Below are 24,397 nucleotides of genomic sequence, written 5' to 3'. Positions count from 1 at the left end.
GTATTCCTTTATTCATTGAGCTCTATCCACCCAATCCATGCAAATACCCATGTGACTAGTAAGCAGATTTTTTTTATCTCATTTACCTTTTTTGTTGAAATATACTGCAAACTGGTTTTGTTACAGTAATTATACATTTCTTAATTTTTTTGTAAAAGGGCTTGTCAGCTTACTAGTATTTAAGTGGAAATGTTCTACAAAGTCAATTTAAAAGTGCTTCAGTCATGCGAGAACTCCCATCCCCTGAAACACAACCATGTAAAAGTGTAAAACATGTAACTGCAAAGAGTTTTAATCGATAAGTCAACATGGCAATGCAATCTATTCCTACTTTATTGGAGTGCCCATAAATTACACTACAAAATAAGCCCGAGTTTGCTCCCAAACATTATGCCATTCGTTTAGTTGTCAATACACATATTACATTCTGCTTGTGGATTGACTACAGATTCTCCACATGCTGAGCACTCAGGCCATCTTGATGCAATGTCAGGATGCAGTCAGATGCTGAGAGGTAGACGTGTCCAGAAGAAAGGCCAAGGGAGGGAGGCCACCTGTCCCCATTTTACTTCCAAAGCAGTAACTAAGCAGTCTGTCCATAAGCCACACAGTATGTTCCCATTAGAACAGGCACCCTGTAGCTTAGGAACCTCCTCTAAACGAAGAGGTACTTTTTAAACTGTCGGTGCCACAACAATTATATCAGATTAGGAAATTTCACCAACTGCATATAACCTAAAAGCTTCCACTAGGATGCAAAGTCATACATTATGTATTTGAAAGGTATTAAACACTGTGGTTTGCATTATCAGATGAAAGCATCTTGGAGTAATCACAAATAATTGAGTGACACAAGCATTTGGTGTCTCCACTTAAAAAGTAAACTGTTGCTATGCAAGTGGAAAATCACAGCAGGTTTACAGATGCACATTTTCTTAGCTGCAGAGAATACAAATTTCAAACTCTCCAGGATGAAGACATGAAGAAATGAAGACACAATTTTAAATGAAGGAATGTTCTTTTTCATAACCACAGCTACCTAAATACGGGGGGGAGTTGTTTGGTTTTACTCTCTTATTTTTTGCATGGAATGACTGACCAGATCTCTCACATAAAGCAGAGCTGCAAAAAACAGATGAGGAACAAAATTAAGAAGCCTGAACATCATAAAAGTTTTCCAGGAGCTCAGAAATACTAACAAAAATGCCATATAAAGGTAAACTAATAAGAAGGAAAAACTGGTGACAAAAAAACCACCACACAGTTTTATATACTTCTACTACAAATAGCTATTTTATTTTTAAAAATATATAATATAAAATGAAAAATACTTTGTTTTCTAAGTGTTTAAGAATGTAGAAGTTGCCAGATTAGAAGTGTAAGACATGTGGTCAAATATCCTGTCTTAGAGTGTAGCCAAAGAAAGGAGAAGGTATAAAAGAGACCTAGTCACAGGAAAATCTACTCACATGAAGATCTTATCTCATAATTAATCATTAGAGACTGTATTAAACCATTAAGTATGATATTTTATCCGCTGACAAAATTGTTTCAAGCATTAGCAAATGCTACCATACGCTATTGCTATCCTTATCATCAAATTCCTTTTGAATATTGTTAGATTCTTGGTCTCTGACAGATCTGTGTGTAGGCTTATCTGTGTATCTGAAAGATTGTTAGTTGCTTTGGGATTTACCTCCACATTTTTGTGGGTGTATAAAAGACCATGGTGAGGGGTATTGGAACTCAGAGTTTAGCCTCTCACTCTGCTTTCAGGTGCTATGTATATTGTAAAAGCAAAATACCTCCCCTTGGACAGACAAAAATTCCTACCACAGCAGAAAATCTACAAAGTTCACTGCAGCTGAGGACCTATTCAATATTTTTATATTCAGGTACATCTGGACTTTTGATCATGAAGCTATATCTAACAGTTTGGGAATGTAGGTGTATAACTGCTTGCAACCATCAGGCAGAGTTGTGGGCCAAGGATTATCTGCCTTGGCTGTCAGTATATTTGGGGAGGACTGCACTGAATTCTGCACAGAATCACCAATAAAAAAGACTATTGTCATATTTTTTAATGACATTAACATATTCAAGGACAACAATAATTTCCGTGGAGATATCCTGAGATATCCTTTGTCTCCTGGGAAAGGAGCTGTGCATTTATTCTATGTTAGTTATCAGTTTCCATTTACAAGTGATTGTACCTGAAGGCTGTGTTTCCCCTAAGGCTACTGTAGAATATTGTGTACAGCACTGCCATGAAGGAAGGGCATAAGTTAGTGAAGCTAAATCAATTAAATATATTTTTCCTTATTTGGCAAATAAGCCATCATTTAAAAATTGGTTGGGATTGAACCAAATGCGTTTATTTTGGTTTTGCTCATAGAAAAAACAAAGTCAATAATGTATACTGTTTTTTATTAATGAATATTTTATAATTGAATCATATATTTTCTTTTCAGGCCCTTGAAAGAAAAGCAAATTAGATCAAATAGAGATATCAGAGACAGAACAGATGGTGGTATCCTTTTACCTCATAACTCTTGCTAGATGTTCTTGTTTTACCTCGTAACGATTCTTGAGAATGGAGGGACTTTGGCTCATATTTCCCAGACAGTAGCTTCATAACCTTGCTACTGAGCATCCTGGAATTATATTTTGCCATACCTTCAAATGGAACTTTTCTATATGAATGAACAATTAAAGATTACTGAAACTAGAACCCCAGCTTTCTCTTCCTAATCACTCTCTTGCTAGTAGGTTCCTTGGCACAATTAGCTCCTTTCAGAGTATCATTCTCAGAGACGGTGCTCAGGCGTAGTTCAGGGATAAAACCAACGATCATTTCCAAAGGCAGTATGGACAAAGCTTTGAAAAATATGCCCCTCTCCATTTTATACCGTTAGTATCCCAGCAGGAAATGAATTCACAAATTCTACATGCTTTCATGGTAAAGGACCCATATTACAGGGTGAGATTTCTGTTACAAAAAGTTATCTTATATGCTGTATGCCCTCAAATTATTTCAGTCACTTTGAACTGAAAAAAAATGCACTAAAAAGTAGCAATTATGTCTCAGGTCCACAGATGCACCACATGGGACCTAGAAGAGAGATATTTTTAAGTGCCCTGTTGTATGGATGTAGCCACTGTGGTTATATTGGGTTTGCGTGGCAAGGTTTTGGTAGCAAGGGGGCTACAGGGGCGGCTTCTGTGAGAAGCTGCTAGAAGCTTCCCCCATGTCCAATAGAGCCAATGCCAGCTGGCTCCAAGATAGACCCACCGCTGGCCAAGGCTGAGCCCATCAACAGTGGTGGTAGCGCCTCTGTGATAACATATTTAAGAAGGGGAAAAAACTGCTGTGCAACAGCAGCCGGAGAGAGGAGTGAGAATGTGTGAGAGAAACAACTCTGCAAACACCAAGGTCAGTGAAGAAGGAGGGGGAGGAGGTGCTCCAGGCACTGGAGAAGAGATTCCCCTGCAGCCCGTGGTGAAGACCACGGTGAGGCAGGCTGTCCCTTTGCAGCCCATGGAGGTTAACAGTGGAACAGCTATCCACCTGCAGCTCGTGGAGGACACCAAGTCGGAGCAGGTGGATGCACCCAAAGGAGGCTGTGACCCCGTGGGAAGCCCATGCTGGAGCAAGCTCCTGGCAGGACCTGTGGCCCCATGGAGAAAGGAGCCCACGCTGGAGCAGGTTTGCTGGCAGGACTTGTCACCCTGTGGAGGACCCACGCTGGAGCAGTCTGTTCCTGAAGGACTGCACCCCGTGGAAAAGACCCACACTGGAGCAGTTTGTGAAGAACTGCAGCCTGTGGGAAGGACATTGGAGAAGTTTGTGAAGAACTGTCTCCCGTGGGAGGGACCCCACGCTGGAGCAGAGAAAGAGTGTGAGGAGTCCTCCCCCTGAGGAGGAAGGAGTGGCAGAGACAACGTGTGATGAACTGACCACAACCCCCATTCCCCGTCCCCCTGCGCTGCTCAGGGGGAGGAGGTACAGAAAATCAGGAGTGAAGCAGAGCCCGTGAAGAAGGGAGGGGTGGGGGGAAGGAAGAAGGGAGGGGTGGGGGGAAGGTGTTTTAAGATTTAGTTTTTATTTCTCATTACCCTACTCTGATTTGATTGGTAATAAATTAAATTAATTTCCCCAAGTTGAGTCTGGTTTGCCCATGATGGTAATTGGTGAGTGATCTCCCTGTCCTTATCTCAACCCACGAGCCTCTTGTTATATTTTCTCTCCCCTGTCTAGCGGAGGAGGGGAGTGATAAAGCAGCTTTGGTGTGCACCTGGCATCCAGCTTTGTTCAGCACTAAAGACGTAGCCAATAAGTCTTGTTTATCAGAGTTCTCCCTTGATTTATTTTTATTTCTTTTTTGTTGTTGATTTTTTCCCTGTTTTTTATAAAGAATATTTCCTTTCTCTACAAAGATTTCACACTAATAATTGGACAATGTCTTATACAAAGTTCAGCTATCTAACCCAAGTGATCAACACCATGCCATTTCAGAGTACTCTGCCTCCCAGAGGACACAACATTCCCCAGAAAGGTTGCTCAACACCTTCGAGGCCTACTGTGGACACTTTTATACTGAACTTAAAAAGGGATGGTAGGACGTAGGCCTGCTATGCTCACTAATTTATATTTGCTATTCCACATTACCAGTGGTGGGAGATCTGTAGTTCACCTTCAGACACCCATACTTCTGTAAAAGCTAGCCCAAGCTCAGAAAATTAAATTCCACCTGACCTTGCAGTAAGCAATATAGCTGTATGAAGGCTTCCTTGGTCACAAAAGAGTGATGCAACTGCAGAGTCACATGGCAGTGACTGACCATGCTATAGGGACACACTGAGGCCTACGCTCAGAAGTAGCATCTCCTGGTCTTCTCCTTGAGTGCTCCTCTCAAAGGTACTTCAAGTTGCTCAAAGTGCTGTATAGAAGTAGCTCCTCTGATCATCTTAGGAGTCATATATTCTATCTTGTTTTGCAAGTAGCCATATGAGTTCACTGGAACATGGCAATCTCCTACAGCATATGATGATCTTTCCTCTTAGGAAAAAGGATCGTCCAAAGCCATAATAAGCTTATTAGATGTTTCTGTCATCAGTGTGTCATAAGAGATCATGCATGCATTACTCACTCCCTTCAGAATTTACAGTATATGATCTCTCCATGCAGCTAGTCAATCCTTTCTCTTCTCTTATTGTGCTCCGTTTGGGGGTTTTCATATCCAAAATGTTAGCTTGAATAGCATGTATACTCAAGAAAGGACACAAACTGATGTTTTCTGCTCTTTCCCTTGCACTCTTTGGCACAACTGAAAAGAAAAGGAAGCTTCTTTGGGAGCTGTGTCCCAGAGTGCCAAAATTAAGCTTGCACAAAATATTCAATTATGAAAACACCACATTTACAGAGGGTTTTCTTTTGTATCTTTGCCAACTTGCATAGATTTTATTCTGAGGAAAATGGAAATTCATTTACTATAAAAATTAACTGAAAGCAGAAATGACAAAATCAGACAAAGTATCTGATACTTCATCAAATAGTCTAGTACAGCAGATGTGGCTCTTTGCCTCCTGTCCTGTGTGATATGAAATAGTACATAACCAAAAGGAATTCCACACTTCTTACTAATGAATTAACTCTTTTTTTAGTTGATGTGCTGACCTGCTCCATTGGACTTCATGGTACCAAAACAATTACAATATCTTGCTGAATCTCCAGAAGTGTATGTTTGAATTTGGCTCTGAAGCGGTCAGGCAGTTGGACCATTTTACGTCCCTTCCAACTGAAATTATTCTATTCTATTCTATTCCATTCCATTCTATTCTATTCTATTCTATTCTATTCTATTCTATGCTATGCTATGCTATGCTATGCTATGCTATGCTATGCTATGCTATGCTATTCTAATTCTGTTCTATTCGGTTCTATTCCGGCTCTTGATGTACAGCACTCATGATGACCATGTACTAATGGATAGCTGGATCACGGAATCGAATGTAGCTGTAAGTAATGTTTGCTATGTAACTCCCCTGCATGCCTTGGGTATGCAAGTATGTCTTCAAACACATGGTTTAACCCACTCTTGAACTCAAGAAAGTGGCTTAACAGACCTTAAATCCACACAGAACACTTTTAATTAAATTGAAATTTGAAAGTAGAGCTTCAGGCCTGAACTTGTAGGAATACTGGGAACAGAGCTGAAGACCACTGACCTGGCACTCTCTCATGCTGTGAAAAATAATCAGGATCTATGTACAAAACAGCAAAGTTTTCTGTACACTGATCATGTGAATGTCTGTCCAAATGGTAAACTTTCAGGACAATGATTCCACCAAATATCCTACACACCTTAATCGACATTTTAAGTGACTCAAACGTTATTTGCTGAGATTTTATTCAATATTCCCACATGTAATTTTCCATGAACTGACAGATAGTTTCTCCTCATCTGCATATTCAAAGCAGAATATAGAAATAAAAAGGTAAGCCATTACTAAAACTTGCTCCCTGTGCACAGTCCTAGAAGATTTCTCATGACAATCTTTAGCTAGTCGTTCATTCTCATTACACAGAAAAAAAATCCAGGAAGGTTGTTCAGTGAAAACAGAAACTTGCTGCCTGCATAAACTTTCCAGAACAGCTACTGGATGTTTTGTTTCTTCTCAAAGTTTTTCAGTAATCTTAGAGGACAATTGAATATATATAACAAAGACAAGGAAGGATGTCTTTTGTGCATATTGAGTCAAAAGATAAAAACAGCATTAAGGGGCTGGACTTTGCATGAACTATATATATATACTAGATACAACATTGTCAGGATTAGGAAATCAAGTGCTACGTGGCTGGATTTACAGGAGAATATCTTGGACACATTCAAATTCTAGACTTCTAGCCTTTTCAAACCACCAATTCCTTTTCTTAAGCTTCTCTCCAGCCTGTTCTCCAGAACTGCTCCCTAAACACAACCAACCCACTGTTTGTTAAAACATTTCCTCATCATTTGTTCTGCATCTGTGAAATACCTACATCTCCTAGTAGATAACTGTTTATTCATCTGAAATAAGTAGACATGATCTCTGAAACTGCAAACAAGTGGATTTTTAATAGATTGCAACAGGGGGTGACTTGTGTAAGTGAAAAAACAGGTCAAGAAGACCTGTCTAAAAATTACATGTACTCTAGTTCCCTTAATGTTCTTTGACAAATCTAGGTACTTTAAGCTTTTAGGAAGCAACAGAGGCTCTTCTTTTCTTTTTCTCTTTCTTTTTTAGCACAGATATAGCTCACACACTTTAATTAAATTGTGAGAAAAATGCAGTCATCATCTGAATAAGAAAACATGTACATTTAAATCTCCAAGGAAAGGCTGTGTGATTCTTCAAAATAAGTGAAAGAAGCCTTGGTTAAGGAAAAAAGAAAGAGAGAGAGAGAGACGAATTGTGAATATATTGAAAAAGTTATTTCAACGAGCAGTCAATAAGGCATAGAGTGTGGACCCTCTGTGAAATATCCTTCACCTAAGTGGATGGTTTTGTAGGAGGAAGAGAGTATTGTTTACCAGAGCTGAAAAGCTAGAATAAAAAAAAATCACGGAGGAAATAAGTATACTGGTGCTCTGAAACACATCACTGCTGGCTAACCTGACAGGTTAGATCTAAGTTACTTGCTTATACTCTGTCATTTTAAACAGCATGGTGGTGCTAACTGCAGTAAAAATAGGTCTTGGCATTGACTCTGAGGCATTACATGTGTTGGAGAGGTGCCCACGGTTTCATTTTGGAACCGTAGGGATCTAGTCTTTTGTCAATGTGTGTGCACAACATCTTTAACATTAAGAGGAATATGTATGTTTATCCATGGTCAAAGAGACCCAAAGAGCTTGTATTAGTATTCAGATGACACAATTAAAATCAGGGTTAATCCTTCTCATTCTGTAGATAAAAAGTCTAGCATAAAGTTACAAAAGCTTTTATTTCAGTCATGTATAGGAGACAAATTATTAATTAGGCTTATAGTCAAAGTGTTCTGCAAAGTACTAGTACCTTCAGTAACATGAAACTGACAGCATTTAAAAATCTCTTTGTTGCACTTAAAAAAAAAAATCTACCCAGAGTAGATCTTCAGCCTACTGTCAGTGTTTTGAAATAAAAAGAACTTTTTCCAGCAGACAGATATAGAAACCACATTAACTTATGTCATACAGAAGAGGCCTGTTCAACTGCAGTTTTGCCATTTCCTTGTATATTCTGGAGACCTTGAGAGAAAATGGATATAATCAAATGCTAAAACGCTTGGCTGTGATACTAAAATGCCTGTCTCTGAACCACCTTCTCAAAGCAAGTACAGCTGGAGCAATGCCAGCTGACAGTGCTTCCCTCTAACCCACAGTCTAGCATGAAACCCACCCAAGTACCATACAGAGCTACATGGGTACAAAGAGAAAGGCCAATAAAAGCAACAGTCAGTCAACGAGATCTGCTTCTTACATCCCTGCCTAGGAGACAGGAGGAAGCACACCACGTATTTCTCTTTCCTACATCCATGCCTCCTTCATGCTTACAAACTTCTACTGTAGCAGTAATGCAATGTATAACACTGTTTAAGGACATAATGTATTTAGCATCTTTCCTGTTTCGGATGTTTAGAAAACCAGACCTGCCTACAGTGTATTTTTATACCATTCTCCTGGTGTGCAGGAGAATTTAAACACACATAGGGCTGTTTATTAAAACTACACAAAAGTACAGGATAGTCAGCTCACGATAAAGCCAAGTCATATATGACTTTTAGATAAACAATGAAAAATACAGTATCAAATTCCCCAATTATGTTCTTGTATAACACAGATACGCAAAATTTGAACTTACACAGACACCATTAGAAAAGCTTCTAGCAGCTTGGAAAATAGATGGGATACATACAGAGGAAGGATTAAAGGAAGAGTTAACATCAGTTGGGGCAGTGACATCAAAGGTTTCTTGACATCATTGGCAAAACTCCCACTCACTTGAACTGGATTGTGGCTTTACCAGAATCTTTCAGAAATGGAGCATTAAACAAAGGAACTAAAACTTGGCTAGATTTGAGAATGCTGGATGTAGTCAGATGGAAAGAAAGAAAAAAAGCATTTTGTATACAGAAGTCAGAACAAAATTTTGCTAAATTTAAGAGTGAAAGTAACAAACACCAATAACAAAAAACCAACTTCAGTGTCAGTGAGGAAGAGGAGGAAGAGACACAGGGCTAAGTGCAGGGTCTAAGTACTAAGTCACACAGAAAAGAACTAGGATTTTGGATATCATGGAAGAAAAGTGGCATTGGCTGGAATGACTGTTCTATCTTTCACAAATTATAAAGTAAGCAAAAAGGGAAACAAGACAGGAGGATATAAACTAGCAAAAAATGAAGGTTGATAAGGACAAAGGTTATGGCTTTGGTGATGGTTGGAAACAAAGAAATTACAAGCCTCATTGGCAAGGCAAATAGAGCAGAGGGAATAGCAGAGAAATTTCCAACTTGGAAGTCTGGCAGCCTTGATGGAGATATGTGATCTTTGTAGGTCAATAAAATTTTATGCAGTGTGATGGCTCAAAGGGATAAAAGGTGATGTGTTCTGGAGGAAGCTGCTTCAGACTGTACCATAATTTGCATTGTATGTGTAGGACTTCTCCTTCTAAAGCACCATTTCAGTAGATCAGCTCTTAAGGAAAACATATGGTGCGAACAATTCCCTTACAGAGACTGTTTGAAAAGCAGTTTTGGGCTTTGGGACCAATTTCTGTATCATGCCACATTGGTTTGCTTGTGTCTTTTTGATGACTAGATTAGGAGATAGATGCTTTGCCTGCTGTGAGCTCTTCTGCTATACCTCACTCAATTACAAGTGCTAGCTTACTAGAAAAGACATTTGCAAAATGTCATGTGCTCCTCAGCTTCAGAGCTAAAAACCTTTTTCTATATTTGCTATTGAACACTGTCTTTTAAGTAGTTTCCCGCTTCTCTTTTAATCTCCTTCTGACCTTGCTGTTTTGTAATTGGGAAATGTTGTGCAGTACCTGTTTGAATGGCATTCACAATACCTGTGAATACCTGCTGTTATTCCATTTGAGTTCAGTGGAATTAAAAAAAAAGACAATCAAGTCCTGTACCTTTCTTCCCTTCATTGTTCAACTATTCCTATTGTACTGTGGTAGAGAGGAGGAAGTTTTCTGCAAAAAACAGATTTATGCTGCTGTGTCATCAGTTCTACCAATGAGACTGATAACATCACTTTAACCCCGTCCATACATTTCAAAATATCAAGTAAACACGACCTTGATAATCACCATGAAAACAATCATTTGACCATTCTACTAGGACCATGTTTCTGGTAAACTGACTGATTATGAAATCACTCTCAAGTCTGGAAAGCACCATTTTAGGAAGAGAAAAATTCAAACTGCATGTACATACTGAAAATTCATGTCTGAAGTTAAGAGGATATTTAATAATTAATCCATTTTTAGCTGGATTACTAGGAAAAAAGATAACGTTCTGCTACTGTTAAATTCTGACTCTCTTGGCTTAGCTCATATGGATCTCTCTATGGTCATTTTATCCCTTGTTAAGAAGCTTCACTGTAAATGGAAAGAAAAATAGGCTTTAAAAAAAATAGATGTATATGACCAATTAAAATCTTTGTTTTGTAGAAGGTAGTCATATATGTATTGAAATTATTGCTTTTGCTGGACCTTTTAAACTAATTATTCTGGATTCATGCAAGAAAGAGCTTACAGTTATGTAAAATGAAATATTGGTACACACACACTGACATGCATACTCAGTGTTAACAATCTAATTAAAGATCTATTCCCATAACAGATTTAGTTCTGCTTTTTAAGAGTAAGCATAAAGCTCACTAGTCTGTATGAAATCTGACTTCCATCATTTTCTGGTTCCTGGTATTCACATCTTTATGAGATATGAATTTAACATTCATTGTCCCCTACATGAAATTTTAGATTTTTATTTTATTTATCAAATCTGTTACAAAATTTACTGGGCTTATATCTAATTAAATTTATGGTCTGGATCTTGTATTTTTATTGGATGTTTAACTCATTAGCATATTCTCAGCTACACAATGACAATTCTTAACAGAATGGTCACAAGGGGCTGAAACACACATCAACTTACTGTGCTTTACATAACTAACACTTTAGTTGAGTCACCATAATTGTCCTTGAAAATGTTATTAGTCTAAAGGAAATATAGGGTAATGTGGCTTTGATTAAGTGCTGATCATGAGTCAAGTTCCAGATGTGGTGATGAGCTTGTACATGTGTTGTTATTAAGGCTCAGCCTATGCATGGCAATTTAACAGTCCACAGCATTTTATCATATATGTAAGATCAAAATCTTGATAGTGTTATGGAACCTATGCAAAATTGGAATTATTGTAGTAGGAGATAAGAAAGAAGAAAAGCTAAATATCTACTCAGGGCTAAGCTTTAAGCCTTTTTAATTTGTTTCTTCTGTCTTTCATACGTGTGTTTACTTGTTTTCAGTAAGGTAAAAGCACAGTTAAAGCTACAGCAAAGGCTATTTTTGTACTGCTTCCAACCTGGCAGGAGCTAGCAAGTACAAGAAGTCTCCCAAGACCATCCCAGAAAGAGTTCCAACACAATTTCTAAACAGTGTCCTATTTAAGGATTTTCTATTTTTCTTAACAAGAGTAAAAGTGTAAAAGATAGTTGCAATTAACTTTCTATTATCCATAGATATATTTTTTCCCAGTATGTGGGTTTAACGTATCATTCTCAACCGAAAAAAAAATCCCTCTTCCTGTATATTTACAGACGTTAAATTCCATTTTTCAAAAATTTGCTTAAAGATAATTTCTATACAGTTTGTGTTATCACTAGTTTTGCTTTATCCAAATTAAACCAGCCCTTCCAATGCCCTAGGAACCTTATCAATGATCTGGATGAAGGGATGGAGTGCACCCTCAGTAAGTTTGTAGACGACACCAAGTTGGGCGGGAGTGTTGATCTGCTCGAGGGTAGGAAGGCTCTGCAGAGGGACCTGGACAGGCTGGATCAATGAGCCGAGGCCAATTGTATGAGGTTCAACAAGGCCAAGTGCCGGGTCCTGCACTTTGGCCACAACAACCCCATGCAACGCTACAGGCTTGGGGAAGAGTGGCTGGAAAGCTGCCTGTCAGAAAAGGACCTGGGGGTGCTGGTTGACAGCCGGCTGCACATGAGCCGGCAGTGTGCCCAGGCAGCCAAGAAGGCCAATGGCATCCTGGCCTGTATCAGAAAGAGTGTGGCCAGCAGGAGTAGGGAAGTGATCGTGCCCCTGTACTCGGCCCTGGTGAGGCCGCACCTCGAATCCTGTGTTCAGTTTTGGGCCCCTCACTACAAGAAGGACGTTGAGGTGCTGGAGCGTGTCCAGAGAAGGGCAACGAGGCTGGTGAGGGGTCTGGAGAACAAGTCTTATGAGGAGCGGCTGGGGTAACTGGGACTGTTTAGCCTGGAGAAAAGGAGGCTGAGGGGAGACCTCATCGCTCTCTACAACTACCTGACAGGAGGTTGTAGCGAGGTGGGTGTCGGTCTCTTCTCCCAAGTAACAAGTGATAGGACGAGAGGAAATGGCCTCAAGTTGCGCCAGGGGAGGTTTAGATTGGACATGAGGAAAAATTTCTTTACTGAAAGAGTGGTGAAACATTGGAACAGGCTGCCCAGGGAAGTGGTTGAGTCCCCATCCCTGGAGGTATTTAAAAGACTTGTAGATGAGGCGCTTAGGGACATGGTTTAGTGGGCATGGTGGTGTTGGGTTGACGGTTGGACTTGATGACCTTAGAGGTCTTTTCCAACATTAATGATTCTATGATTCTAAGAATTCATGAAGTGTAAGTCACTTCACTGTTTTGAAGCAATGGCTGAAAGGAATGGGGTCCTATCAGGCCACAGGGCAGCACTGGAGCTACTTACTGAAAGATTCATTGGTCAGTAACACATCGGCCTGCTCTGGTCTCAATCTGAGACCAGATTTCAGTCTGAAATGAGTTTGTAGGCACATATACTTCTGTGAGGATGAGCTTTTTATTAGGCATCTGAGTCCAGAAATTGCTACATGTCCCTTCATTTTGAATGCAAAATAATGGACTGTATCGAATACAAAACAAGATGCAGGAGCTGCATTTGTCTCAATCCATTTTTTTTTATAAGGTCCCATGATGCAACATTTTATGTGCATCCCTTGAATCCCCAGATCAATTCCTGTTGCATATAGAGAGGCTTGCAATTGGTCAAAAGAAATATGCTTGCTTTTAATGAACTGTTAAACTGTCTGTGGTCCTCTTCAGATGCAATGTGGCTGGGCATGAAGCAGTTGAGAGCATGATTAAACTGTAAGATGTATTATCTACTTTTTCTTTTTATGCAAAACCATCAGTGACTGTGCTGTCCTGTGCATAATAATGACATAGAGGACCCGATCTCACAGTTACACTTGTAGATGAAACACAATTGTGACAGTTTATGGCATCTTAATACCAAAGAGCAATCTCTTTCTTACTGGGCAATGATCATCTAGTACAACTGGAAGGATTTCTCTTTAAATGTGCTTGTTGAAGACAACCAGATTTTTGGCACTGAACAAATCAGAGCCAAAAGATCAGTATTTTTATGAGGTGAATCTGATTTCTAGAGATACAGTAGATAAGGCATAATTTTTTTTCCAGATTATCTCTGTGAAACACTTGTGATCTTTCACAAACTGCCCTCTGTGATTACTGGTTATTCTTTTCTAAATTAGATGAAGATGACAGAGCTATTTAGCTATCTGTGCTTCACAGAATTGTTTCTACTTCTCAGTTAGAATTAAGTACTTATCATAGAAATCAGCAAGTAACCAAAAAGGTCTATTTAAAGTTCTCTGGCAAGCATTCCTTCTTCATATACCTGTTACCAATTCTCTGACATCCCCCAGGATGGGGCAGGAAGCAGATCAGAGGCAAATTTAATTTTTCTGGCAGCTCTTTCCTGTCTTTGGGAAAGAAGCTATCATTTATCATGGAGCTAGAAGCAAACATGTCAGACAAGACAAATGCTGGTGTTTTCCATTATGTGACAGGTGCACATCTCTTCAATGTACACAACTAGGTATGCCAGCTCAATGCTCATACTGGAACAGATATGCAACCATGCAGAAAAGAACAGGGTATACAACTTCCAGGTGCACACGAGTGTCTCACTGAACTGAGAAAAAAGGCTTTATATTTTATTAAATAATCCACTTCTTTCTTAGAGAATCTGGCATTTTCTCTCTTCCTAATACTTTCTAATAACCTTATAATTAAAATCAGTGCTCAGTGTACATATTTTAAATGCTAGTGGCTTAATTAGTATTAAAGTAAACAGAGAAATGAAATTACAACCTAAAGACTATAGGCATATCTTAAAACAATAAAGTTGAGTCTTTAAAATTATGTATGCATTAGCTTTGCACAAAGTCCTTCATTCAGCAAGAACACTTGCTGAAACTTGGGTACACACTATGCTGAATAATAAAAAATCTAAACAGGGGCTAGAATTTTAAAAAGTAGCTTCATTCAGCCCTCCACAAGATTTCGTTGCATGGGTAGCACAGTCTGAAAGAAATATTACCCCTCGCTTTCATGCACTTTAAGCAGGCAGGTCACACCTACATGTTATGAGCCGGCAGAAGCAGAGGGACCTTTTTTTCTTCAGTCTAACGGGGTTTCAGCAAACCTTTGCAGATGCATTTCACCTCAAAACAACTTGAAAGAACTTGGGAGCTTTGTCTTTTTTTCCTCTAATCATTCACTTCTGGAGCAAAGCAGCTAAACAAGGGAGCAGATGACTACCCCACAAAGAATGCTATGATCTTAAATTATCAAAATGAGCCTGAACAGCATCTAAGTGAACAGAGCTCAAGGTACCTTTTTGCACAAGAGATTGACTTGGCTGACTACAGTAATACCTCCTGATTTCTTAGTTAATCTAATGCAGTTTAGATAATTACCCTATAGTATGGTTTAGTTTCTAAGAAAGTCAGTACTTGTCCCAAAAGCGGTCAGAAATGTTTTGATAAATATTTCTTTAAATGTAAGTCTGGCTTTACAGTTAACAGTCAGTTCAGACATTTTTCACTTTAAGAAAAGGTTGAAACTGAAAAAAAGCTTTCTAAATTCCCACAATATTTTAAATGACCCAATCCATCATTTTGTCTCAGTTATTAGCTAATAAACTTTTTCCATAATTTTCACTTGTGATTCTAGTGGGAACAGGGCAGCTTTTCCTAAGAAACAACTTGTGGAATGGGTTCCCGCAAAGTGACTTTTGAAAGAAAGGAAGATTACTATATTTGACTGGTTTCTCACTAGAAGTACCTTTTAAGCAGCAATTTACGCAACCATACCAGAGAAGTATGACCACTCCTCTGTCTTCTTGCACCAGCTCATGGAAGGCTAGGAAGGGAAGAGAAGATTTGTAGGGCTGCTGCAACCATTATACTCGTTCAGCCGATGAGTGGACTCAGCAATGTCCATGACCTGCACTGCACCGAATATCTTCACCAGCTGGAGGGAAACATGCTGTCTCAGGGATAAGCAAGGAGCGAGGCACTTCCCTCAGAGGAAAAGGGAGAAGAGGAAGACTGGGCAATAAATTGTAACTGAGTCATACTCTTATTCACATCTTTCTTCCCACTCTGCTTCTACAGCAGAACAACAAAGTCCTAATTTCTGCTGAGGATTAGGTCACAAATCCTAAGAAATTATCAAATTTAGAAATAATTTAGCTCATGAAATATTTACATTTGGAAAACATGAAATGACAAAACATTACAAAAAACATCTCCTTTCTTAACATACACTTTCCAGTGAGAGGGAGGACTCTTTCTATCAGATAATCTGGTGAATTTTATCTAATTTTTTATGTTTCAAAACATGCAAAAATTCAATTATTAATAGTTTTGTTTTAATCCTGTAGGTCCTCCCACTTTCTAAAGATTCTGAAAAAATCTGCAATCAGAAATTGAATTTTGAACAATGATAAACTGTGGAAAGTGTTGCTTCAGCAGTCTTCTAACTTTGGATCCCATAATAATGAAAATTAGAAACTGTTCCAAATATCCCTCAGATTAATCCTTATGCTATGCACAATGTTGGCACTAAAGATTCTGGTTTGGTCAAGCCAAACATTCTTCATAAAATGGAAGAAATATTAACATGATAAGTTGCCTTTTTTTACTTTTTCCTGTGATGTGTACTGCATGGACTACCTGCAGAGCTAGATCTCTGAATATGATCAGAATTAGAAGAGAATGCTTTGAGATGAAGAAAAGGCTCAGTGCAGTCTGCTTCATTAACACAATCTGAGGCATCATTAAGATGCTTTGTTTTCTTACAGACACAGGAATGCATTTAGCCAAGAATTCATAACATGAACACAAAAAAAAAGATGATTTGTCTAAATTGTGTGGAAATGTGGGGGAAGTAAGGGGTCTCTACCTGAATAGTCACTAGTAGTTTTTTGTGGTTTTTTTTTAAGCTAAAGAATATATCTTACTAGACCAATGGAACTACCTCTCCCTCCCACTGAAAACTGAGTAGCTTCCTCTTGACAACTACAACAGTAGCTTACAAGTCAAATTAATATAGAATCATAGACTCATAGAATAGTTTGGGTTGGAAGGGACCTTTAAAGGTCATCTAGTCCAACCCCCCTGCAATGACCAGGGACATCTTCAACTAGATCAGGTTGCTCAGAGCCCCGCCCAACCTGACCTTGAATGTTTCCAGGGATGGGGCAGCCACCACCTCTCGGGGCAACCTGTGCCACTGTTTCACCACCCTCAGCGTAAAAAATTTCTTCCTTATATCTAGTCTAAATCTACCCCCCTTTAGTTTAAAGCCATTCCCCCTTGTCCTGTTGCAACAGGCCCTGCTAAAAAGGCTGCCACCATCTTTCTTATAAGCCCACTTTGAGTACTGACAGGCTGCAAGAAGGTCTCCCTGAAGCCTTCTCTTCTCTAGGCTGAACAACCACAACTCTCTCAGCCTTTCTTCATAGCAGAGGTGTTCCATCCCCCTGATCATTTTCGTGGCCCTCTTCTGGACCCGCTCCAACAGGTCCATGTCTTTCTTATGCTGAGGGCTCCAGAGCTGGACGCAGGACTCCAGGTGGGGTCTCACCAGAGCAGAGTAGAGGGGCAGAAGCACCTCCCTCGACCTGCTGGCCACGCTTCTTCTAATGCAGCCCAGGATACGATTGGCCTTCTGGGCTGTGAGAGCACGTTGCTGGCTCATGTCCAGCTTTTCATCCACCAGTACCCCCAAGTCCTTCTCGGCAGGGCTGCTCTCAATCCCTTCATCCCCCAGCCTGTATTGATACCGGGGGTTGCCCCGACCTATGTGCAGGACCTTGCCCTTGGCCTTGTTAAACCTCATGAGGTTCACACAGGCCCACTTCTCGAGCTTGTCCAGGTCCCTCTGGATGGCATCCCGTCCCTCTGGCATGTCAGCTGCACCACTCAGCTTGGTGTCATCTGTAAACTCTTGGAAGTGTTTCTAACTTCTTTTACTGTTACTAACAGCTGGATATAAGCACAAGATCCACATGATCAGCAAATCCAGGATGAAAACAACTGGAATAGTAAGATCATAAGAATAATGATTTATGGGAAGATTTCTACCATACTTTACAACTTGTTTTGCTTTTACTGCAGTTATGAAAAGAGAGATCAAACCTGTCAGAATAATTGGAAAATATGTTAAAGTTTATCTGCCTTGTTAGATTACACCTTGCAATTTCTTCCAATGGGAAGAGAGGGAAGAAATAGTTCAGCATTTTCTATGGTCCTCTTTCCTTAGCAGAAAGTGCAACCTCTGTTCTTTCGCAGTATGGGAAACAAGTATTCGTCTTCTCATTCAAAACAGAGTATTTCCAGGTTAATATAAAAAATGATGTCTTTCTTATCTGTGAATTAACATGATTCATCCACCTGTCAAAACCAGTAACAGGAAGGAAATTTAAAAAGTTCAGTTTTTCAAATAGGGATGTACTTTAGACAGCCATCTATCCTCAGCTGGTTTTTGTGCAGTCTGCCATTGTAACTTAATTTTACCCAGAGGTTCATCAAACAGCTGTTTTAATCACTAAGCTAATTTCACTCTTTTTTTCTGTGGCATTCCAGTCATCATGACATTTTAGACATCTCTATTCCAGATGATCCCAGTATTTCCAGTGTTTTGCCATGTACACGTGCATGACATAGATGAAAGCTATATTCACAGAATGTTTTCTCACAGAATTTCACTCCTTTTCCTCTAAAGCAGCTCACTCACATTTACACAAGTGTTACAAAATTGGTATTTTATGTGTTAGGGTTACATTTTTCATTCAGTTCAATGGCCCACTGGAATAATTTAATTATTTGTAGTAGGTACTTTTCGTAAAGCAGCAGCTGTCAAAACAGGCTTGATCATGCATGGTCAAAACCATGAATTAGACAAAAAAAATCACACAGGACTTAAAATCAATGCTCTTATTGTTGTCTGCAGAACATCTGTAGAAATGACAATCTAAAAATGGTGTGTTTAATAGCACAGGTTTTTTATATTCTACTGCTTGAGATTAAGGACAAACAATAAACATGGAGTTCCATAAAAGCCACCAAGCTTGGGTTATGCAAGGTTATTTTGGATTGGTATCTTAACCTTTTGTTAATTGTCCATAGAGATATATTATTTTTAATTTCTTGAATTTTATATAGTAGTTTTTTCAATTTTGTATTGATTTTAAACTTATACATACACTGAGATAATATATATGGGTAGAAACAGCATCTGTTATAAAGGGCTGTTAAAAATGTTACAAATGTCAAGACTATAAATCAACATATTCCCACTGAGTCTTGTCAAGTTACCTTAACTTTTGCCATATTTTCTCTTATGGATGTGCCACACCATGCAAATTCAGGCATTTAACTCAGCTGTATTAACCAGCCACAGAGCCAAGGTTCCTCATATGCACAGTAGAGAGAGATGAGCTTCCCGTCCTGTGCTTCACAGCAAGAACATATAAGCAAGATTCACTGTCTGCAGAAATGTACTTATGCTTATTTACCTGTCCTTCATCATGCACATTTGAAGTTTGTCGGACATGAACACTCAGTTTATGGACTTGTGCTGACTGTACAGGTTTATACTCCTCTAGTTTCTATCCAGAATCTCTTAGCTAATTTACACTTTTAGGACTTGATCCCAGGGCCACTAAATGTAAACGTAACCTTTCCATGACGATCTATGAGTTTTTGGTCTAGACACTTGTTTTTAGCATTGATGGTCCTATTTTTTAGTTTATCAGTCAAAATATTTTGACAGTAAAATAAAAATAAAAGCTTCTCAATACACTTTCTACTTAATCTGTGTTCATGGAATAGTTAATTAAGTAAATATAACCTCTCTTTCAAAAAATGCATAATGACTTCTGCTACTGTTGTAAGCACTACTAATGTTTAGGAAAACAGAAGTTTCTCAAAACATTTTGGAAAAGTTTTAACTACTCTTTGTTCAAACAGAAGTGTGTCTAAAGCTAGTAGTTCAATGAATTGCCAGTTGGAAGTACACCTGGCTTGTAATGAATACTACGTTAAATTTTATTACTGTCAACATTTCAAAAAAGGAACCATTGCTTTCAAATAGCACTGTACGTTCCCCAGCTTATTGCTCCATTCTCTCTGAACAAACTCAAGCCATAAAAAAAAAAAATTCAGGATTCTAAATTTGACTGCAAAGTAAGCACCTCACAAAAGTCTGTTTATTTTCTCTTTCATTTCTTTCATTTCTTTCATCCTCAAAAAAGATCATAATACGGAATTTCAAATAAGATATTCTATAATGTATGTTTGTTTTTAAAATGCTTCTTTTGGTGTCATGCATTAACTGAGAAACCTACAAGCAACTTTGAGTTTATTCAGACAATGTATATATAATGTGCACTAAGATATTACATTTTTGTCCTATTCAGACAAGCAATTTAATTGTATGAATGCACGAGTTATTATGATGATGTCCATAAGACTTTGTGTGGAAATATGTTTTTATTTGCAGCAAAAAGTAGAAGTACTGTGAAAAGAATTATTTGAATTACAGAGCTACTGTATTAACATATTAATTTGGTTTTTTTCCTCCTGAAAGTCGTCATCTGAAGAATAACAAATCATTTAGACAAAAAGGCAACTAACAAGTGAAATTTAGTGTTAGAAGCTGTGCAATTTAGTATAATTTGTGTGTTCAGTCTTGGGTTTCATAAAAGAAATGCAAAAGAGGTGTTCATTAATATCTTCTTCAGAGGTCAAAACCAAATCATCCTTTACTACAAGCTAAGGTGAACCAATGGGGGAAATCAAAACTCACTATTTGCCAGCCAAGTAATATTTTCTGTGTTTCAATACTCAGAAATACATTTCTTTTATTATAGGTATTTGCCATAAAACTGACTGGCCCAAGCTGTTAAAACAAAAAGTACCACACATTTATATAACAAAGTATTTTTCTGACTTAAGCCTACACATACAAAAAATTCAGGATTTAAATACAATTCACCTAAACATGTTTTTCTATATTAAAGAGGATTTTTTATCTTTACTTACTGTATCTATGATATGCCATTACCTTGGTACTGACTTCCCCTGACTTAATCCAAAAGGCCATGGAAATCAAGCCTGATCCAATTCAGCAAGCCTACTTACTTCAATTTTTAGTGAGGAAAACATTTTTCTGCCACACTCTCTTCCCAATACAATTCCTCTGCTTGAATTAGCAGGTATTTTATCAAGCTATACAGACCTATTCTTTAATTCTCTGGTCCTCTAAACCAGAGACATGTCAAACTTTTGCACAATTATAAGTGGACACGTTGACTTTTCCAATTAAATTAATTAAATAAAAATGTATATTTTAAAACATAAAAATCACCTGTTAGAAGAAAAGGAGAAAGAGTTTATGTAAAAGACTGATGAGTTTAATTTCTTATTTTTAAGATTTTCCAAGTCTCTCAGATTTGCAGTTTTGAAGATTGATGCTGCTATTATTGCTCTTTCCTACCTAACTTGTCATTTTCGCCACTATCAGCTGCATAAAAACTCACACAGTCGACATTTACCTCTGCCTTCCCATTAGAACCAAGAGAAGGAGAGTTAAATGTCTGACGTGTTTTGTACTGCTCACCATGACTCATGTCAGGAAAGATCCATTCCAGTTGAACAAGGATTAACAGATATCCAAGTATGCAACATCTAATTTCTCATTAAAAGATCAGGAAAATGTTTTAATTTTGCTCTGAGATAATAATTAGTGATTTACGCTTTATATGATTTTACATACACTTCATTCACTCCTCTTTTTTTTTTTTTTTTTTTTTTTTTGTAAGTTGTACATGTCAACCAGATAGAGAAGTAATTCTTTTCATTCTGCCCAGGCATTCTTCTTCATTATTTTTGACAAATGTAAGTTGATCTTCTTAGACTTTTGAAATGCAACCATTTCTATCAGATCTGTGGATGATAACAAAGATTTATAGTGCTTCATGTAACAGGCTAGAGCATCACTGAAGGGTGATAATAAATGTTAGAAGAAACAGTCATTTAAGGATATATTGAGAAAATGTCAACATTATTATGCCAGCCACACCACAATCACATTCAGTTTCTTGTGTTAAAATATAGGAAACCTACCTTTTGAATCATATATTTTATTACCTGTGAATTCTGAGAGCTTGTTTGCAATTAACATTCAGAATTACTCATTTGTGAGAGTGAAAATATTGTAGTGTTACAAGTATTGTGAGACGAAAATAAGAAGAGGATAGTATTTGATTTGTAAACTTATTATCACTTACCTTCTCTGCTGATTGGGCCGTACCAAAAAAGATTGGAATAAAAGCTAACCAAATTATGCAGGTTGTGTACATAGTAAATCCAATGGGTTTTGCTTCATTGAAGGTCTCTGGAACCCCTCTTGTTTTAATAGCATAAACAGTGCATGTGACCATCAAGAGAATACTGTATCCAAGGGAACAAATGAGAGAAAGATCTGAAATGTCACATTTGAGAACTCCCCTGGCATTTTCTGGTTCAAGTGTCCTCTGCTCTCCATAGTCTACGATGATATGTGGTGGATCGATAGCAAACCAGATGAAGACTCCAATAAGCTGCATGGATATGAGGCTGAAAGTGATCACCAGTTGGGAAGCTGGACTAATAAATTTGGGAGCTGTGACAGATTTTTTACCTTGTTCAAATATTCTGTGAATCCTGTTTGTTTTGGTAAGCAAGGCAGCATAGCTGAAACACATGCCAAGTCCTAAAAAGATCCTTCGAAACGAGCAGACCACTGTATCAGGAGTCGCAATCATTAAAAAAGTAATGGAGTAACAGAGAAAAATCCCAGTCAAGAGCACGTAACTGAGCTCCCGTCCAGAGGCCCTGACGATTGGTGTGTCATTGTACCGGACAAATGTCACAATCACAAAGGTGGTGGCAATTATACCGAGAATAGCTATGAAGACAGGCACAATGGCCCAAGGAGAATGCCACTCCAGTTTGATTATAGGGATAAGCTGGCAATCCGTACGGTTGGCGTTGGGCCTCTTATTAATGGGGCACAGTTCACAGTTGAATTCATCCACCTGGTAATGGTACCCCTCACAGCGTTCACAGTGCCAGCAGCAGGGCACTCCCTTCACAGTTTTCTTTCTTTCTCCAGCTTTACAGGGTAGGCTGCAGACAGATGCTGGATGAGTGTGTTCTCTATTAGCCCACTGCATGTCTTCTACCTGTGGGTATAAAAAATTAATAAGCCTTCTATTTTCCCCCATTTATAATATCCTAATCCTGGCCACAGGTTTGTCATAAATCACTGCGTGCTGACAGTACAAATACAGTTTACCATAATAAGAAACCTGTTTCTTTCCCTTGTATTGACTTTATGAAAGTGTGAAATGATTGTGTCCAATAAATCATTCATGCCACAAGCTTGATGAGTGTCATTAGTTTCTATTTACCTCTTTACTGCTGACCAAATTGACGCCTGTAAAGATATTTATTGGCTCCAGGCTAGTTTAAAAGCAAAAAGCCCTGTACACAGTGCTTTAAAAGTTAATCCCATGCAAATATAAATACCAGTAGTTCTCAAACATTTAATTACAAAATAAGGCTATGTGAGTTTCAGATAAGTTTCTGGTACAGTAAAGAAATAGGTTAAAATCTCCTTGCATCAGCTCTGGCAGAACAAAGAGTGCCAGAAAAAAGATCTGTGATGCCACCTCTTCCACAAATGGGGATATTTTATACTTTTCCACTTTCTAAGTCTTAAAATGCACGACTGTTTTGTTTACATTTCTAGAAGAGAAAAATGAGTGTATACTGCTTTCTGAATAATAATGGAAAAAGATGTCATGGCTACTACTTTAGTCCTGATTTAAAAAGTCCAAGGATCTTTTTGTAGTACGGAACAGACACACGCAATGCAGTCTTGTTTTGGAAATCCCAGATTTCTCCACAGAAAAATATACTTTTTTAATCCACATATCTATTCTTCCTGTATGCCCCCCCAAATAAAATCTGAATAGGAAATTCATGGATTTAAAGCATCTCCTGCTTAAAATTATCACTCAGTTTGGACCCAGGTCTCCCTAGCCCACCCTTAGTAAAACTGTGTTCTGCAAGAGGTCACACTGAGTGAACCAGAGCAGTGCGTGGAGCAAAGAGTTACTTGTAGGCACCAGAATCACTCTGTGTTGCTCCCAGGCTCCACCTTTCATTCCTTTGTTAGGTAGTAAGCACTCAAGGACAAAGGACTTGCCTTGTTCTTGCCTATTAAGTGCTTAGCACTTTTGGTTAATTTGAAGGCTTTATTTATAAGTGAAACAGCAGTAACAAAACTTCACGTGACAGGAATGTTTTCAGTTCCTTCTGGAGGAGGACAGAATGAGGACAGCTTATCAAGAAGGATAATTTTGGCCTTAATGGTTTATTTTTCCAGCAATTTTTCAACAGATTTGAGAATAAATTACAATGTAACATTGCTGGCCTCATTTGCCTTCCTCGGAGAGCCAGAGCACCAGTTACAGCACCATGCAGGGTGAATAAAGCAGCAACAAGCAGCCAGGCTCTCAGTCTCCTCCGTCCACTTTTCTGCACGGTGTAGGACTTTGCTGTTATTCCCCACTCAAAGGGGCAAACAAGGGACCACACAATAACGAGGAGACAAGAAACTCACTCATAAAACCAGCTCTGTGACTCCCCAGAGTCACTCAAGGACTTCAGTGGGGTTTGGATTGGTCCTGAACTTACAGAAGTTAACCGTAT

At 38.5% G+C, this 24,397-nt stretch overlaps 1 protein-coding gene across 5 annotated transcripts in view; it reads right to left on the bottom strand.

The window, feature by feature from the left end:
- The window catches only part of GRM8 (glutamate metabotropic receptor 8), a 388,670-nt gene that overhangs the window by 36,458 nt on the left and 327,815 nt on the right, over positions 1 to 24,397 (bottom strand). For 4 of the 5 annotated variants that reach the window (XM_076329675.1, XM_076329646.1, XM_076329666.1 and 1 more), the window contains exon 9: positions 21,928 to 22,863. The exons of the other annotated variant lie outside the window; for it this stretch is intronic. In XM_076329675.1, coding sequence (XP_076185790.1) covers positions 21,928 to 22,863 — 936 coding nt within the window. The remainder of the gene's footprint in view (positions 1 to 21,927; positions 22,864 to 24,397) is intronic. 5 annotated transcript variants of the gene reach the window in all.

Source organism: Aptenodytes patagonicus, chromosome 1 (assembly GCF_965638725.1).
Source record: "Aptenodytes patagonicus chromosome 1, bAptPat1.pri.cur, whole genome shotgun sequence".
Classification (NCBI taxonomy): Eukaryota; Metazoa; Chordata; class Aves; order Sphenisciformes; family Spheniscidae; genus Aptenodytes; species Aptenodytes patagonicus.
This window is presented reverse-complemented; position numbering and strand designations above follow the sequence as displayed.